Source organism: Rhodnius prolixus, unplaced genomic scaffold (assembly GCF_049639745.1).
Source record: "Rhodnius prolixus isolate KJV_2025 unplaced genomic scaffold, Rpr scaffold_2, whole genome shotgun sequence".
Taxonomy (NCBI): Eukaryota; Metazoa; Arthropoda; class Insecta; order Hemiptera; family Reduviidae; genus Rhodnius; species Rhodnius prolixus.
The window spans coordinates 57,087,604-57,103,666 of record NW_027411592.1 but is presented as its reverse complement, the minus strand read 5'-3'; the positions used below and the strand labels follow the sequence as shown (position 1 = coordinate 57,103,666).

The 16,063-nt window shown below is 34.0% G+C and overlaps 2 protein-coding genes across 7 annotated transcripts in view; one reads left to right on the top strand and one right to left on the bottom strand.

Moving 5' to 3' along the window:
* The window catches only part of LOC141450051 (Krueppel-like factor 7), a 710,120-nt gene that overhangs the window by 655,471 nt on the left and 38,586 nt on the right, over positions 1–16,063 (bottom strand). The window contains exon 1 of one of the 2 annotated variants that reach the window (XM_074120069.1): positions 12,419–12,655. The exons of the other annotated variant lie outside the window; for it this stretch is intronic. The gene's annotated coding sequence lies outside the window, so the exon portion shown is untranslated. Of the gene's footprint in view, positions 1–12,418; positions 12,656–16,063 lie in introns of those variants that run through there. 2 annotated transcript variants of the gene reach the window in all.
* The window catches only part of LOC141450052 (uncharacterized), a 134,173-nt gene continuing 130,817 nt past the window's right edge, over positions 12,708–16,063 (top strand). For 4 of the 5 annotated variants that reach the window (XM_074120076.1, XM_074120075.1, XM_074120074.1 and 1 more), the window contains exons 1-2: positions 13,353–13,490; positions 15,319–15,565. In XM_074120076.1, the coding sequence (XP_073976177.1) occupies positions 13,462–13,490; positions 15,319–15,565 (276 nt within the window). In that variant the 5' untranslated portion in view covers positions 13,353–13,461. Of the gene's footprint in view, positions 12,843–13,352; positions 13,491–15,318; positions 15,566–16,063 lie in introns of those variants that run through there. The other variant, XR_012455912.1, reaches the window with a different exon arrangement.

Sequence of the window (16,063 nt, the reverse complement as noted above, 5' to 3'; positions counted from 1 at the left end):
GAAAGCTGAGACTGAAATTGGCAATAATTTCTCAGTTCCCTTTGGAACAATGAATCAGTCGCCAAAAAAACCGATGAACAATACTTTATTTAAACATGTGATATCACATTTAAATTTATTCTTCTGTTTTAACCAGGCATTCATTCAAAACAAAAAATCTCATCTTTATTTTTTAATAAATCTATAAAAAAATAAATAATGTTATCCATTATTTGATATAATATTCCAAATATTTGTTATTTATTTAAATGTTCAAAAACAGTTTCTGGTTATATCGCAAAGAATTGTTGTGGTCCATTAAGGGATATTAAAATGAGTCTGTTTTTAGTTCTATTTTTTTTACATTCAAATTTAAATTGTCACTGCTTTTGGTGTCTGTGTGAGTGTGTTAATAAAGATAAAATACGAATCGATAGTTCGGGTTAAACGGTGGCGGATGTCTGGGTGCTAACCTGGCTGACTTCCACACTATACGTATCTATGGCTTAGTCCAGCTTATATGGGGGCATTCTTATTTTATCGCTAGTAATCGATAATTTGATATATCGATCGATCGATATTGATAGATAGATCGATCATTTGATCAGCTTATTTCAAATAGAGCTAAATTTATTTTTAAACTTCCGGTAAGTTACAGCTATCATTAACCTCCAAAACAAATATTTTCGGTTAAAAATTTTCTTTTAATTTATTAATTTGCTACTAACAAGTGGCAGAGGGACGTTATCAGTGAAACTGATGTAAGAAGTCTTCATCACTGGAGGAGATAAGCTGGCCAATGACTTTAGCCGGAGTGTCTTATCTTACTGGAGATGATCATAAGACTAACAGCCTTTCTGTTGACTGTAGAATGGATGTGGGAATCGACAGTATTGGCAAGATTTTTGAACAAGAGGATTTTGGGCAGAACGGAAGAGAGTCGAAAAAGTTTTCGATTCTTCAGATCTTTAGAGTAGTAAAGGAGGGTAGATAATGGTGCAGAATTCTTTATCTGACCGAAGTATTTCTTTCTCTTTCGTGAATTTTGAAAGTTTAGTTGAACTTAACAGTTCCAAGGAACTTAAGTCCAGATTCGGTATTAAGTATGCTGTTGGTATATATTATCAAGTCATCAGGATACCCACAAGTGGTAGCTACCGTCTATGGTAGCCACCTATGGATTGTGCGTGTCTGAAGTCATAGGGCATCCCCAGTCTATCGAACTAGGGAGGGGGAAAAGAGGAATCGTGTTTGGTCTTTATGGAAGGAAAAAGTTTCACGTCGGAGTCGGTGAAAATTAGACGTCATTCAAATACTTGGCTTAATTAGTAACCGGAAGCAAAAAAAAAAACATTAGTTTCAGACACACGCTTTTTCAATGATCTGAAAACCGGAAATAGTTCCGTTGTGCTTGATACGATGGTAGGGTGAATCTTATGACTTCAACTTCAGTCTTAAAAAGAAAAAAAAAAGCAAGTAAAGTGACATATCAACAGTAACACTACAACTACAACACACAACAACAACAAGTCGACCATTCTGAAGGATAACAACTACAAACATGTTGTTGGGGCTTTAGTTAAAACGGTTCACATCGTCTAGAATTTCCGTTCTCATATAAAATCATTCCCTGGTAACCAATTAAGAAACCCTTCATGAGAACCTCTAAGGCAACTCTATATATTAACGGAGAAGCTGGTATACTATATATACGAACATACATGCACATATATATAATGTAACAAGCTCAGGAGAGAGAGAAAGATAAAGAGAGTAAGAGAGAATAAATAAACACCCACGCTTCATGCACCACTCGACACTAAGTGACTTGACGTTACTCCTCCCAATATGAGAGTCACAAGAACTTGAAACACTGCCGCTGACATTTATTAACCAAGCCTAGGGACAAGGACTGGGATGTTCCCAAATGTGTGGTTTTAGCGCCTGTAATAAAATAGATTGGTGAGGGAAGCTAATCTTAATATGGAATTATTTTTTTTTTAAGTAAACACATACTGTTGGTAATTAGAATGATTTACTGCTCTGAAAAAGTAAACTTAATAAACTCATCAAGACAATATGTAAGAAGTAAAAAATGAATCTGGTTTGAACACTTAGAAGACGCCGAAGTTTACGTAATTTAATTTATAAGTTAGTAATCTTTTTTGAAGAAATAAATAACTACGCTAAAAAAATAAATAAAATCTTTAAATAAATGATTAGATATTTTAAAATAAATATACCTAATATATTAAAAATCTATTCTATTAAAAAGAAATGATGTAAACACCAACACTTCAATAATTTAAATAAAGTTACATTAGCAGAAACAGAATTTTCTCAACAATAATGGTGATAAAGGTAGATTCTATAAAACTATGGCAGATCAGTTACCTAGACAACCATGGTTTAAGGGGAACTGTCACTAATAAATGGGTTGTTACGACAATAAGCAGGCTGAGAGCGAACCACGCGGTGTGCGGATCGTATCTACACAGGATCAACAAAAGGTCCTCTCCTCTTTGCGTAGATTGCAATGAGGAGGAGGATTTCAAACATGTAATAATGATATGTCCACGTTATGTAGTTGGAAGGAAACGAATGTTTGACGATATATACAGGTATTTAGATGCACCATTTCGCTACGAAGACATTATAGTCTCCACCAACATTTATGTGCTTAAGTCGATAGCAGAGCTAGCAATGAAATATGAATGTATTTAAAAGTTATAGCCGATTAGAATGAATGGAAGAAAATGCTTAGAGAAGGATTACGGTGATTTTAATTTCGGTTAAGCTATAAGGATGGCAGGAGCACAGAGTGCTGCTCCATCCATTAGCAGTAGTTTATGTGAATAGCAGTATATAGTAGAGGGATGAATGTGTGAAGCGAATGTATTTGTAGGTAAGAATGGAGAGTGAGTGATATTCTAGTGATAAGCACCTAGACGATGCTGGCTGTATGGCGGAAGCCAATGCCCCCCCCAAAAAAAAAAAAAAAAATTCTCAACAAATATTCGCATTGAAGACGTCTGAGCCAAAAAAAACGTTTTTTTAAGAGAATAATTCATGTTTGACGACACATATACAGGTATTTAGATGCACCATTTCGCTAAGAAGACATAATATTCTCCACCAACGTCTATGTGCTTAAATCTATAGCAGAGCTAGCAATGAAGTATGAATGTATTTAAAAGTTATAGAATGAATGCAAGAAAATGATTAGAGAAGGATTACGGTGATTTTAATTTAGGTTAAGCTATAAGGATGGCAGGAACACAGAGTACTGATCCATCCATTAGTTGTAAGTTTGTATGTAAATAGTTGTATATAGTAGAGGGATGAATGTGTGAAGCGAATGTATTTATTAGTAAGAATGGAGAGTGAGTGATATTCTAGTGATAAGCGCCTAGACGATGCTGCCTGTACTCGTATACATAGACGATGCTGGCTGTACTCGTATACATAGACAATGCTGGCTGTATGGCGAATGCCAATGCCCCAAAAAAAAGGCAAAAAAAAATAATAATAATAATTCATGTTCTTGTATTTACAAAAAAAGGAAAACCAACTTTCCTGGTTTGGGACACGTTGTTTAGAATTGTGTTAGATCGGGGTGGATAAACTAGTTTATCGAGTCAAGAGCCAGAAGGTGGAAGACACTGTGGCCGCCCAAGAAGAACCTTGGAGGAAGAAGGTTTGGCGGGGGATGGAAATTCGATTGGAGAAGGGGGGGGGGGATGAATGAATTGGCAAGGGATAGAGATGAATGGAGAAGAAGCCTTGTAAAGGCCTCTCTACACTGTTCACACGGTAGTATTGGACTGGACTATGTATGTTTGTATGTACGAATCAGAACAACTCAAAACAAAAACAAAACAAAAAAAAATCGATATCAATGTGGAAACCGGAACAAAACGATTTGAATAAAATGTGTTGACCGTAAGTTTCCCGCCCGCCCCCAATTCCGGTTAACCAATCAAAAATAGCCTAAATCACGGAGCATTTTCATTAGACGTACATAATCATTTGACAGCTACTTATAGAAACATGTATATTTCCGGTAAAATATTCAACTACAACATTTTGAAGATCTCTACCAGATCGATAAAAGAAAATAAAAAAATTATTAAGAACAAAAAAAAAGCAGTACAAGTAAGAGCTATAAATGACGTAGGCTTTGATGCAACAAGTGTTACGATAGTGTACGTAGATTGTACACTCTTTTGTTTGTAGCAACGGAGTGAATAAGGACGTAGTCAAGTGAGTTGTAGTGGGGGGCCTGGCGAGACGGAAGGAAGTCGAGTCACTATGCTGATATATATATATATATATATATATATATATATATATATATATATATCTGCCTAATAGAGGATGTGTTTGTAAAATACTAACGGCTACTTCAAAAAAAGGAGAAGAAAATAATAACGTAGTAATGACAGGTTGTGGTGACGTAGTTGTTGTAATTAGGTCCTTCAAAGGGACTAACAGTGAAGTTACTATAGAAGTAGTACTAGTATTATGCATCTACGTTATTACAGTAATGAAATTCACTTTCATGTAACAAGATCAAACGTTTTCGAAGTTAATACTGATGCAACAGAATGTTTGGTTCATTTCATTCAAACTAATTTTATTAAATTGTGGATTGCAATCGCCTGGAAAAAAGTAAGCAATCACTTTATTCGCCTCATTCACATCAATGCACTTTAAAGCAACCAATGGCCCCTATCAGGTTAACTCAAGACTGGTATGGAACTGTCTGGGTGCCCTGGTGGAAATCAGTGACCAAAATAAGATTTTCTCTGGGTGTGGGTAGCCCCAGTCATTCAGGATATAAAAGAAGCAGCAGTTCTACTGGTCCCGTGAAGACGCTGCGGGAGATTTCGTTGGGCTGGAGCCCTATTTTGTGGGGTTTCCAAGTTTTACCTTAAGATTGGTGGCCATTAAATTGTGGCTGCCTGAGAAGGACTCAGGGGAGTGGGTGATGGTTGGCCGCCACCACTGGGCAGAGAGACAGGCGAAGGAGTTCATTGTGGGGCTATAACGGCCAAGGCTGACTGCAGATTTAATCCGTTAAGGCCGTGTGGATATTAGGATAATTGTAGGACTATTAATTGGCCACTGCAGGCTCAGAAAACACTTGCTTTGCATGAGCCCGGCAGATGTTAAGCCTCTGTAGGTTCTGTCAGGAGGAGGAGGAGGAAACGGCACTGGGTTGTGTCAGAGTGAGGGGCTTGTCTGGGCTAAGGATGTTACTTCTCGGGGAGGAAAAACCAAGGCCTGTGAGAGCTTTACCCAGGAGCCGCTCTCCTGATTAAACGGACAGGTCTGAGGTGGTGGGAGCTTCAGCAGATCCAAGGGGATCGCTGTGACGTAGGCCTTCAAGACCGCCCAGCTAGAATCTATCTATCTAAAGCTACCAATTCCCCCAAGAAATCTTTTGTATCAAATGTTTAGAACCAGGAAATGATTGGTGTCATTTTGAAGGAAATGAAAAATTTAGATTTCTAGAATGAAAGACTCCTACGAACTTTCTTTTTTTTCACATTTTAGATTATAAACATTTGCGCTCTATTTTATTTGTATTTTTGTCGCCTAACTAACCGACGGGTATCGTGAATGGAGGCGAATGGCGGTGGGCATAATACTCTTGCCGTTTTTAATCGCAGGAAGTGTGTCACCCAGTTCTTTTCATGCTACCTCTCTAGATCCAAACTGTGAGAGCCACACGAACTGCACCCTTGGTGATCCCCAGGACTGGTTCCAGGCCAATGAAAAGGAGTATTAGCTCCGTTTCCCTTAATCCCCGGTCGCCCATTCCAGTCGAACCTTATTGTGCCTGGCCAGTTGTTCCAGGGCCTTTTTTTTTTACATTCCCAAACCAGGGAAAACGTAGTTCTGAAGGAAGTAAGGGCCTTCAGAAGAAAAATAGAAAGTAATAAACCAAATCCATGAAAATAAAACCAATCTCAGTGTGTGTGGTAAACGATTTATGGAATAACATAAAAATTGAACTTGATGCGTAACTGGAAAAAAAAAGAGTTAAAGTTAAGAGAAAATAAAATGTTTAAAAAGAAAAACAAAACAAAACAAAAAAAAATTGAGAAAAAAGAGAAAAGCAAAAATGAAAACAAAATATTCTATTAATCTGATTGGTAAAACATGGGAACATTTTTATTGGACATTGCAACGTTCGGCTTCGTTAGCCAGGATTGGTTGGATCTGCACAAGCAATGGCGCATGCAATGAGCTTCCATGGTATATTAGCCAACCAACTTACACACAAACTCATACTGTAATAACAAAAAAAACAAGCACTTTACCTCTCTAAATCTGAATGCAATATAGTAACAAGTTTTGATCCAAAACGAGCACCAATAAAAAGCTCTTTCACACGATCTATAACGTTCCATGTACCCAGTCTAACTACAATCGTTATCCCTGAATCTCACTTCATTCTAGTAGATATGGTAATGTATGCAATTGTTCGTTCCGTTGCATTAAATTCTACCACCTTTTTTTTCCCCAGAAAATCGACTCTGTATATCGTATAATTTAATCTAAATTTACTCATTCTAATAAGCCTACGAGGTGTGTTCAAAAAGTAACGGGAATTTTTAAATTTCGCGGGTTTGGAGAGTCTGATTGTAAAATTTTTGTTTTTATTATGTTGGTACACATGCCCCTGAAGTACGATAAAATTTTCAGTAATATTCATTGTTTACTTCTTAAGTGGCAGCCGTTAAGGTTAGACGTGTTTTTCGAGCTTGGCGATTTTTGTTTGTTAAAAAAAATGGATCAAAGAATTTATATTAAATTTTGCGTAAAAAATGAAATAAAGTGTGTGAAATGTTAATAAAGGCATATGGTGAGTCTGCTATGAGTAAAACAAGGATTTACGAGTGGTATAAGCGTTCCAAGATGGCCGCGAAAACGTTGAAGATGACGAACGACCTGGACGTCCAAGCACATCAACAACCGATGAAAACGTGAAAAAAGTGAAAGAAATGGTTATGAACGATCGCCGAATCACAATCAGAGAAGTCGCTGATGATGTTGCCATATCAATTGGCTCATGCCATGAAATTTTTTCGGATGTTTTGGGTATGAAACGTGTGGCAGCAAAATTTGTTCCAAAATTGTTGAATTTCGAACAAAAACAGCGGAGAATGGAAGTTGCTCAAGAGTCACTCAATGAAGTCGACAACGATGCGGATCTACTGAAACGTGTTATAACAGGTGACGAAACATGGGTTTACGGATATGATGTCGAAACTAAGGCTCAATCGTCCCAGTGGAGGCATTCTGGATCGCCAAGACCGAAAAAGGCTCGACAAGTGCGGTCGAATGTGAAGGTTATGCTCACTGTGTTCTTCGATTTTAATGGCATAGTGCATCATGAATTCTTGCCACAAGGTCAAACAATCAATAAGGAGTACTACCTACAAGTTCAACGCCGTTTGCGTGAAGCAATCCGAAAAAAACGCCCGGATTTGTGGCAAAACAATTCATGGATTTTGCACCACGATAATCCACCTGCTCACACTTCATTGCTTGTTCGTAAATTTTTGGCCAAAAACAAAACTTTAACGATGCCCCAGCCTCCATATTCGCCAGACATGGCTCCATGTGACTTTTTTCTATTTCCAAACATAAAGAGAACATTAAAAGGCCGTCGTTTTACAAGCATAGATGACATTAAAAGCGAATCGCTGAAAGAGCTGAAAGCTATCACAAAGATCGAGTTTCAGAAGTGTTTCGAGGATTGGAAAAAGCGCTGGCACAAGTGTATTGTATGCAAAGGGGACTACTTTGAAGGCGACAATATTAATGTAGATGAATAAATAAATATTTTTTTCAAAAAACGAAAATTCCCGTTACTTTTTGAACACACCTCGTATTACTGATGCTACATCTCTGCACGGTGATGAGCAGTAATGGACTGCAAAGACGACTGGTGGCTGGTAGTAGGCAGTACTACACCGAAAAGACTCACAGCGCCTATGGTTTTTAAATGCTGACAAGCTTTAAATCGAAAAATTAAAAGCAAATAAACTGATTTCTAAATCTTAAAACTTTAAAATGCAAACCAAAACGATCGTGAACAGATTCTGATGTTAGGGTGACAATGGTACCAAAAACATTTGAGCAACAACAAAAATAATAAAGTTTTAGGGCAATAAAAGAAAATGAGGAGGAAGATTTCAAGACAATATAGTAATGATATGTGCACGTTATGTGGTGGAAAGGTAACGAATGTTTGACGACATATACAGGTATTTAGATGCACCATTTCGCTACGAAGACATTATATTCTCCACCAACATTTATGTGCTTAAGTCGATAGCAGAGCTAGCAATGAAATATGAATGTATTTAAAAGTTATAGCCGAATTAGAATGAATGCAAGAAAATGATTGGAGAAGGATTACGTGATTTTAATTTAGGTTAAGCTATAAGGATGGCAGGAATACAGAGTACTGATCCATCCATTAGTTGTATGTAAATAGTTGTATATAGTAGAGGGATGAATGTGTGAAGCGAATGTATTTATAATTAAGAATGGAGAGTGAGTGATATTCTAGTGATAAGCACCTAAACGATGCTGGCTGTATGGCGGAAGCCGATGCCAAAAAAAATAATAAATAAATAAAAGAAAATTAATCTTTTTACAATAGAAAAGAAAAGAAACTAAATATGGGCCAGGATTTAAATAAGATGTTTTAGGGTTAAATAAATAAATATTGGAGATTGAGAGACGATTCATAATGTATTATTTTTCTTTAGTACCAAGCAGTGACCAAATAACTGACAGGGAGTTCAGTAAACTGAGGAAGAAATCAACGAAGAGGAATCTCTTTTCAAAAAACTGATAGATAAAGGACAAGAGTAGGGACCTTCGGAAATGTAGTGGAGAGCAACTACTTTAACTCAGTAATTTAAAAGTGTATACTCCTGCGGGTCTACAGTGTTGAGACACAATAAAAACTTTCTGTTGGCCATTACGGAAAATTCAGAAAACTAGAAAAATAGAACTACAATCTTCCAGTTCTTCACAGGATCAACAAAAAGGTCCTCCTCTGCTCTTTGCGTAGATTGCAATGAGGAGGAAGATTTCAATAATGGATATGTCCACGTTATGTATAGTAGAAAGGAACCGAATGTTTGACGACATATACAGGTATTTAGATGCAGCATTTCGCTACGAAGACATTATATTCTCCACCAACGTCTATGTGCTTAAATCTGTAGCAGAGCTAGCAATGAAATATGAATGTATTTAAAAGTTATAGCCGATTAGAATGAATGCAAGAAAATGATTAGAGAAGGATTACGGTGATTTTAATTTCAGTTCAAGCTATAAGGATGGCAGGAATGTATAGTACTGCTGCATCCATTAGTTGTAGTTTATGCAAATAATTGTATATAGTAGAGGGATGAATGTGTGTAGGGAATGTATTTATAAGTAAGAATGGAGAGTGAGTGATATTCTAGTGATAAGCACCTAGACGATGCTGGCTGTATGGTGAAAACCAATGCCAAAAAAAAAAAATCTTCCAGATCCACATTTAATAACCCAGATGGTGATTAGATGAAAATAGAGAATAGCACAACAAGAAACAGTAAAATTTCAAAACTGAAATGGATTTGATTCCTGTGATTTCTATTTTAACCTCTGAACAGTAATTTTTAGAGTCTACAAGCAGATAAAAATCTATAAAACGTAAAGATAAAATAAAAAAACGAAGCAAACGAAGAGATTAAGAAAATTCTTTTTAAGAAAATTCTATTAAGAAAAAGTGCTTAAAAATATTTATTTTGAATGTTTAAAAAGAAAAGAGTTGAAACTCTCAAATCTGATACTTCAGCGTTTATTCCAATCAAAAGAAAACTTCTAATATATGAAAAAAAAAAAACAAGGAAAGTGAAAACACTAACATCAAAGAGTGGAAAACATATATCTGCCGATGACTCCCCTCTTTTAGGAAACTCCCTACGGAGGGAAGATTTAATGATTAAGAAATATCTAAAATTCATCCACAGATGCCTTGAGTAATAGCTGAGAGTGGAGCAATGAATTCAGGTCTGAACCGTATTAAAGAATCATTAAGGTCGGGAAAAACACTCAAGGGATTAACTCGTGTCTTTGGGGGGGGGTCTACGTAATAAGGGAATGGCCCAAGTTTTCCTAACAAATTCCAGGTGGGCCAGGTAATTCACACCATTGAAAGATGTGCTTAGAAGATCAATCTCAAAGAGGGTGTATATATTTTCTTTTTCAAAGCTTTAAAAGCCTCGGACAGTTAGCTTGGAAAGTTACAGGAGATGACCAAATACTCTTGCAAAGAATACAAGCAACAATTCACATGAAGCTGGATAATACCACTGTGTAGGATAAGGGCCTTATGTCTTGAAAGGGTTTTAGAAAAGAGAAGAGGTACCCTGAGAACACTCCTAAAATTGAAGCTAAGATGTTTTGTTGGCAGCTACTTACTACAACAGATAGGACATAGTGCGCCTCGACCCTTTACAAACAAAGCTTCACAGGCGAAAATTCGTTTTAAGCATAAAAGCTGGACTTAGTACGAAATATCTCTAAGCTTAACAAATCTTAAACGCAAAGTGTCTTAACATTGCAAAATTTAAAACTATAACCACTTATTTCAAATTTATGAAAAGATAGAAAGCATGAATATAATGAATAATCCAGAAAAAAAACATCATTGGATTTCTCATCAACCTATACTATCTGGATAAGATCTGGACAATCCAGGGATACTATTCATCAGGTATTACTAATATACCACCTCAAAAACAACATGGGACTAGCAAAAAGTGCTTAGATAAAAACGTTCTTCACAGAAAATGCGCAGAAAACACTTCAAATATCCCTAATTCTAAAAGGCAGTAACTACCATAAGAAGAAAAATAATATTCAACTTGTTTTGTAGAATTTAAAAGGCAGAATACCTGAATCATGTATCCGTACAGTAATCACTTTTAGAAATAAAAGATCTGCCAAAAAAACGTAGACGAAGAAAAACAATAATTTGTTATTACTGTTCATTATTTTTGGTGACTGAATCATAGTTTCAATAGGATGAAAAGAATTAATGCCAGTTTCAGTCATTATAAACTTTATTCAGTCGAGCTTTCGACCTAAGGGACTAGGGTCATCTACAGGGCTGAAGATGCCTAGCTCTAGGTCGAAAGCTCGGCTTAATAAAGTTTGTAATGATTGAAACTTGCATTAATTTCTTCATCCTATTGAATAATTTGTTAAGAAGAAAATTGAAATTGCTAATCTAGCACAAAAATTAATACAAATTTTACAGAAAAAATCAAAATATTTACTGTTTAAACTATAAATAAGTTATAAAATTTGTTTAAAATTAACTACAAACACTATTAACTATAAAAATATCTTTCAATGAACTTTTGAAATTATATACTGTCTCAAATAAAAAGAATTTCTTGTATCAGATTCAACTTTTTTAAAAATAAAAATGGTTTATGTTATCAGATTTCATTTTATATTTATAAACATAAATCATTTTAAAATAAATACACCAGTGATAATATTCTCCAGTAGTAGATTTTCCAGTTTTTTTTTAAATCATTACCAAGGTTAGAAAAAAGAAAAAGTTGTCCAGTTCTGTCCATATATTTTGTTAGAATCACAAAACAAAGCACAGACAAAATCAAAATATCACTTGCTCAATATTCTTTCTAAAAGTTGAATAATCTTTTTGAATATTAAACAGTAAAAATGCCAAGGTTGTATAAAATAGTAGTAAACAGGTAGCTGGAGTGAAATATTGTCTGATATTAAATAATATAAAGCAAATGGGTATTGGTAAATTTGCTTAAAAAAAAAAAATAAGATCTCTGCAATTTACAGAGGTGTTAAATTGCAAAATAATAGTTCATTGAATAACTTGAATAAAATTAATTTTAATTTATGATTAATAAAATTTAAAAAAGAACAACTCAATAGTTGAAATTTTAGTAGAAATTATTAAAAATTAAGCTTTGATTTTCATTAAAGGTTGTAGAAAGATTCTGGACTACGCTGCCATCTTATGGCCATTTTCATAATCGTACTTACAAAAAAAAAGTCATCTTTTATTTCATGAAATTATTACTAATTTTGCAGTTAAATAGTGCTTTAATTCTTTTCGCTTTTTCGAAAAAAAAAATGGCATTACTTAATAAAAAGAGTATCGTAGCAAAGAATTTCTTTTAAGAACAACTAAAAATCTTATTTGACAAGAGAAGAAGATGCCCCTCAATAACTGTTGAATTAAAAAGTGCTATTTATTGCAGTTCTTGCGAAATCTATATGTATGATTAATAGAAAAAGCAAAAATCAATCTTTTTCTTTTCACAAAATACGAGTACAAATAGATTAAAGTGAATTTAAGTTTACTTACAGCAATTGTTAATCAAGGAATTCTCCACAACCCAATTGTTAGTAAGTCCACTTTTTGAAGCACAAACACTAACCGTAATTATTCACGAACAATTCCAATCCGATTTAATTTAAACTATTCACAGAATCACTTAAAATTGAACAATAAATACGAATTCATTAAAAAAATCTAACTAGATTAACATTAGAAATGAAAAATGGAAACCATTTTAAAAGACGAGCCGAGAGATCTTTGCAACTGGGCAATTGCCACTGCCTACTTGATCAGCTGATTAGTAGATCATTAGGGCTTTGGCTGTGGTAGTTAAAAAAAAAAAATTGATGCGGCCATTACCGCTTTTAACGTTCAAGTCTGATCAGAGTATTAAAGTGATTTAGCGATCTTTGAGTTCATGAAAAGGATTTTTAGTACAAGAGGAAAAGAAGTAAGTGTTTCAATACTTAATTAAACTATTACTTCGATAGCTTATAAGGTTTAAAAACATTCATTTTCTAAATTGCAAGTTGCTCTTATCACATTTAGGTTAGAACTAGGGGAACTAAGATTCATGAGTTCTTTTAACCAATAAAACTGTTTCTCATAGTATATTAATCTTCTTAAAGTATTAAAGAAGAATTTTAAGCTTTAGATTATTATTAAGAAAAGATTTGTGGTAAAAGAAGAATAAAACAAAGTCAAAAATTATAACCGTTTGGAGTCACCAATATAACGATTTCATATGAATTGATTTTTCTTTCCATTATTAGTGATAAATATCTTAACTTTTTCAAGAGTAAGATTTTTTAAAATAAGTTATGTCTCAAGGTTATTGTTATATTGTTGAAAAGTGATTAGTTAATCTATAGTTTTTGATTCTTGCAAAATATATTTTACTTTAGTTTCTTAATTTTCATTTCTGAATCATGCAATTGGTTTGATCTTTTAGATTGGAAGAATTGATCCTTTATAGAGTGACCATTTTACTGTATTTCCATCTTTAATTGAGGCTAGCATCTGTAAACTTGCTTATAAACTCTTCGGGACTGGTATTTTACTTTTTTGATATGAAGCAGTCACTAAAACTTATGATATTGTGAGTTCAGTTGTTCTAATGCTTACAATTTTGTTTAATGATTAGCAAAAATTGCCTCCGGAACGATTTTAGTTCTTAGTTTCCTTGCTTTAGGCTTTTAGTAAATAAATACTTCTTTAAAATTAAAATGTGCACAGTTAAGTGAATTAGAGCTAATATCATATCAAGGTGGAACAGTTTAATGAATCATTATCTAAGGTTTAACCAAGTTTCTGATTGAGATACTTTAGACTAATTAATGTTGCACATATTTTAATTAAATCCAATATTAATAGTGAAACAACTTAGTCTTATATTTTTAGACTAGGTACCTGAATTTGTCTCCTTTTTTTTCTGTATTGGCCACTCACTTAGTCTTTTCACTTTAGAATCTTTACCAACTTACTCTCTCTTATCTTTCAGTTTCCTTAGACCATTATAAGGAATAATTTCCTGTAATTCTGAGGCCAGAATTCGGTTTGGTTTATTACTAATTTTGCCATATTTTAGTAATGAGAAAATTATTTATAATTTTTGTTAACCTGCTATATTTGGTCGAACCTATTCTATTGGACAGAAACTTGCACTTTAAAAATGATAGTGTTGCCTACCATTTTTTGAGACTAGATATTATTAGAAATAGCTTGGCACATTCAAGGTCTTCTAGGATAGAATGAATGTAGAAAATAATGAAAAGGATGAATTATTCGTAGCTTTTTTCAAGCTTATTGAGAATCTTTTTATGTGTTAAGTCGTGTTGGCCGTTTACTAATGGCCTACTGAAAAGTAAGAATATCTAATTCCAAACTCTTATGTTAATAAGCTCATCTGATGCTTTTAGAAACTTGCTGCATGATCTCTGCTAATCGTGTACACTTCCATACAAATTTTATTCTCTTTTCTTCGAATCTTCTTTATTTTTCTGTTTCTTTTAGTCCACACCTTTCTTTATTGCACTTTGATAAATTCGTTATCCTGCTGTCCAGCATCCTTTTTTTTCTCCCTCTTTCTGTTTCTATTTGGCATCTTTTTAGATTCCCAATCATCGAGCTGACTGTTCGCAGATTTGTTCATCAGGTTGTCTATTACTTATTAAGTTATCTCATCATTTGATTCAAGTGTTTCTGAAATGACCAGTGTATGGAATGTATGTAGGTAAAACTCTTTTATTGAACATCTTGTTATGAAAATGGGCTTCAACCCTAAAGGGCTATTTCTATGAAATTTTATGTTCTGTAAAGCAGGATAAATTTATATAAAGCATATAAACCATTATAGTGAATGGATTTTTAAGATTTTTCTTAAGTAGAATGTTTCTAGAATATACCAGTAGATCTAAAACTTTTAATCCAAAAATTCTTTGATTTTTTTGATAGTTTCCAGGGTGGTTTGTTGAAGTAGATTTCCCTGTAAGAAATCATTTTTATGTAATGCGAGCTACAGAAAAGTTTTCAGAGATAAAAGAAACTGTACGAGATTAGAACTTTTAGAGAGATAATAGATTTTAAGAAATATTTGAAATTAATGATTTACTCATTGCTTCTCATGATTGGATGAATCATGAGCAATAATTCTTTAATGGGATATCCATGAAATTCCTCCTTAAGTTCACTTTTATTTCTTTAATAAAATGTTAGATATATCAGCTGTTTTATAAAAAGTATTTTTAAAGAACATCTGTTCTTTTTTGAAAACCAAATAAAATTATTTTTAATCAGCTGTAATGAATTTTAAGTTGTTATAATAAACATTTTGTTGAATTTTGTGCAAAACTAAATACTAGAAACAACTTGACTGTTTATATATGGAATATATAGTTTACTTTAGATTGTTGTATGTGTTTTTGTAGGTTGCAAAGCATATTGCTTTTTGTGCGGAGTTTGTACCATACACTACACACAATAGGCACCACATATGTGAGAGAGTATGAAATGCTGCATATGGTGTCTAAATTCAGTAACGTTTGTGGTGAACCACTGCTCCTCTTCACCACCCCCTACTTTGGGGGCAACTATTTCCAGCAAGTAACTCAGCTGCAAAAATACTCCAGGCTATTCTCCAACGGAGTAAATAGGAATAACACATTATTTGGTGTGGTAAGTGAACTGTAACTTATTTTTTTTAATCAGATTATTTATTATTTCTAAACTGTTCTATTTTATTGCCTAATTATTTTGCTGTCTATTTATTTCTGCATTATGACAAACAATAGTAGAGAGTTATTTTTATTATAATAAGAAACGAGAGTTAGTTGTTAATGTATTGGACTCTTACTAAGAGATCCCAGGTTCAAAACCAACTGCTTGCTCTTGATTTTTTTTCTTTTGCCTTTTTTTGTGGCATTGGCTTTCGCCATACAGCCAGCATCGTCTAGGTGCTTATCACTAGAATATCACTCACTCTCCATTCTTACTTATAAATACATTCGCTTCACACATTCATCCCTCTACTATATGCAACTATTTTCATACAACTAATGGATGGATCAGTACTCTATATTCCTGCCATCCTTATAGTTCAACCTGAATCACCGTAATCCTTCTCCAATCATTTTCTTGCATTCATTCTAATCGGCTATAACTTTTAAATACATT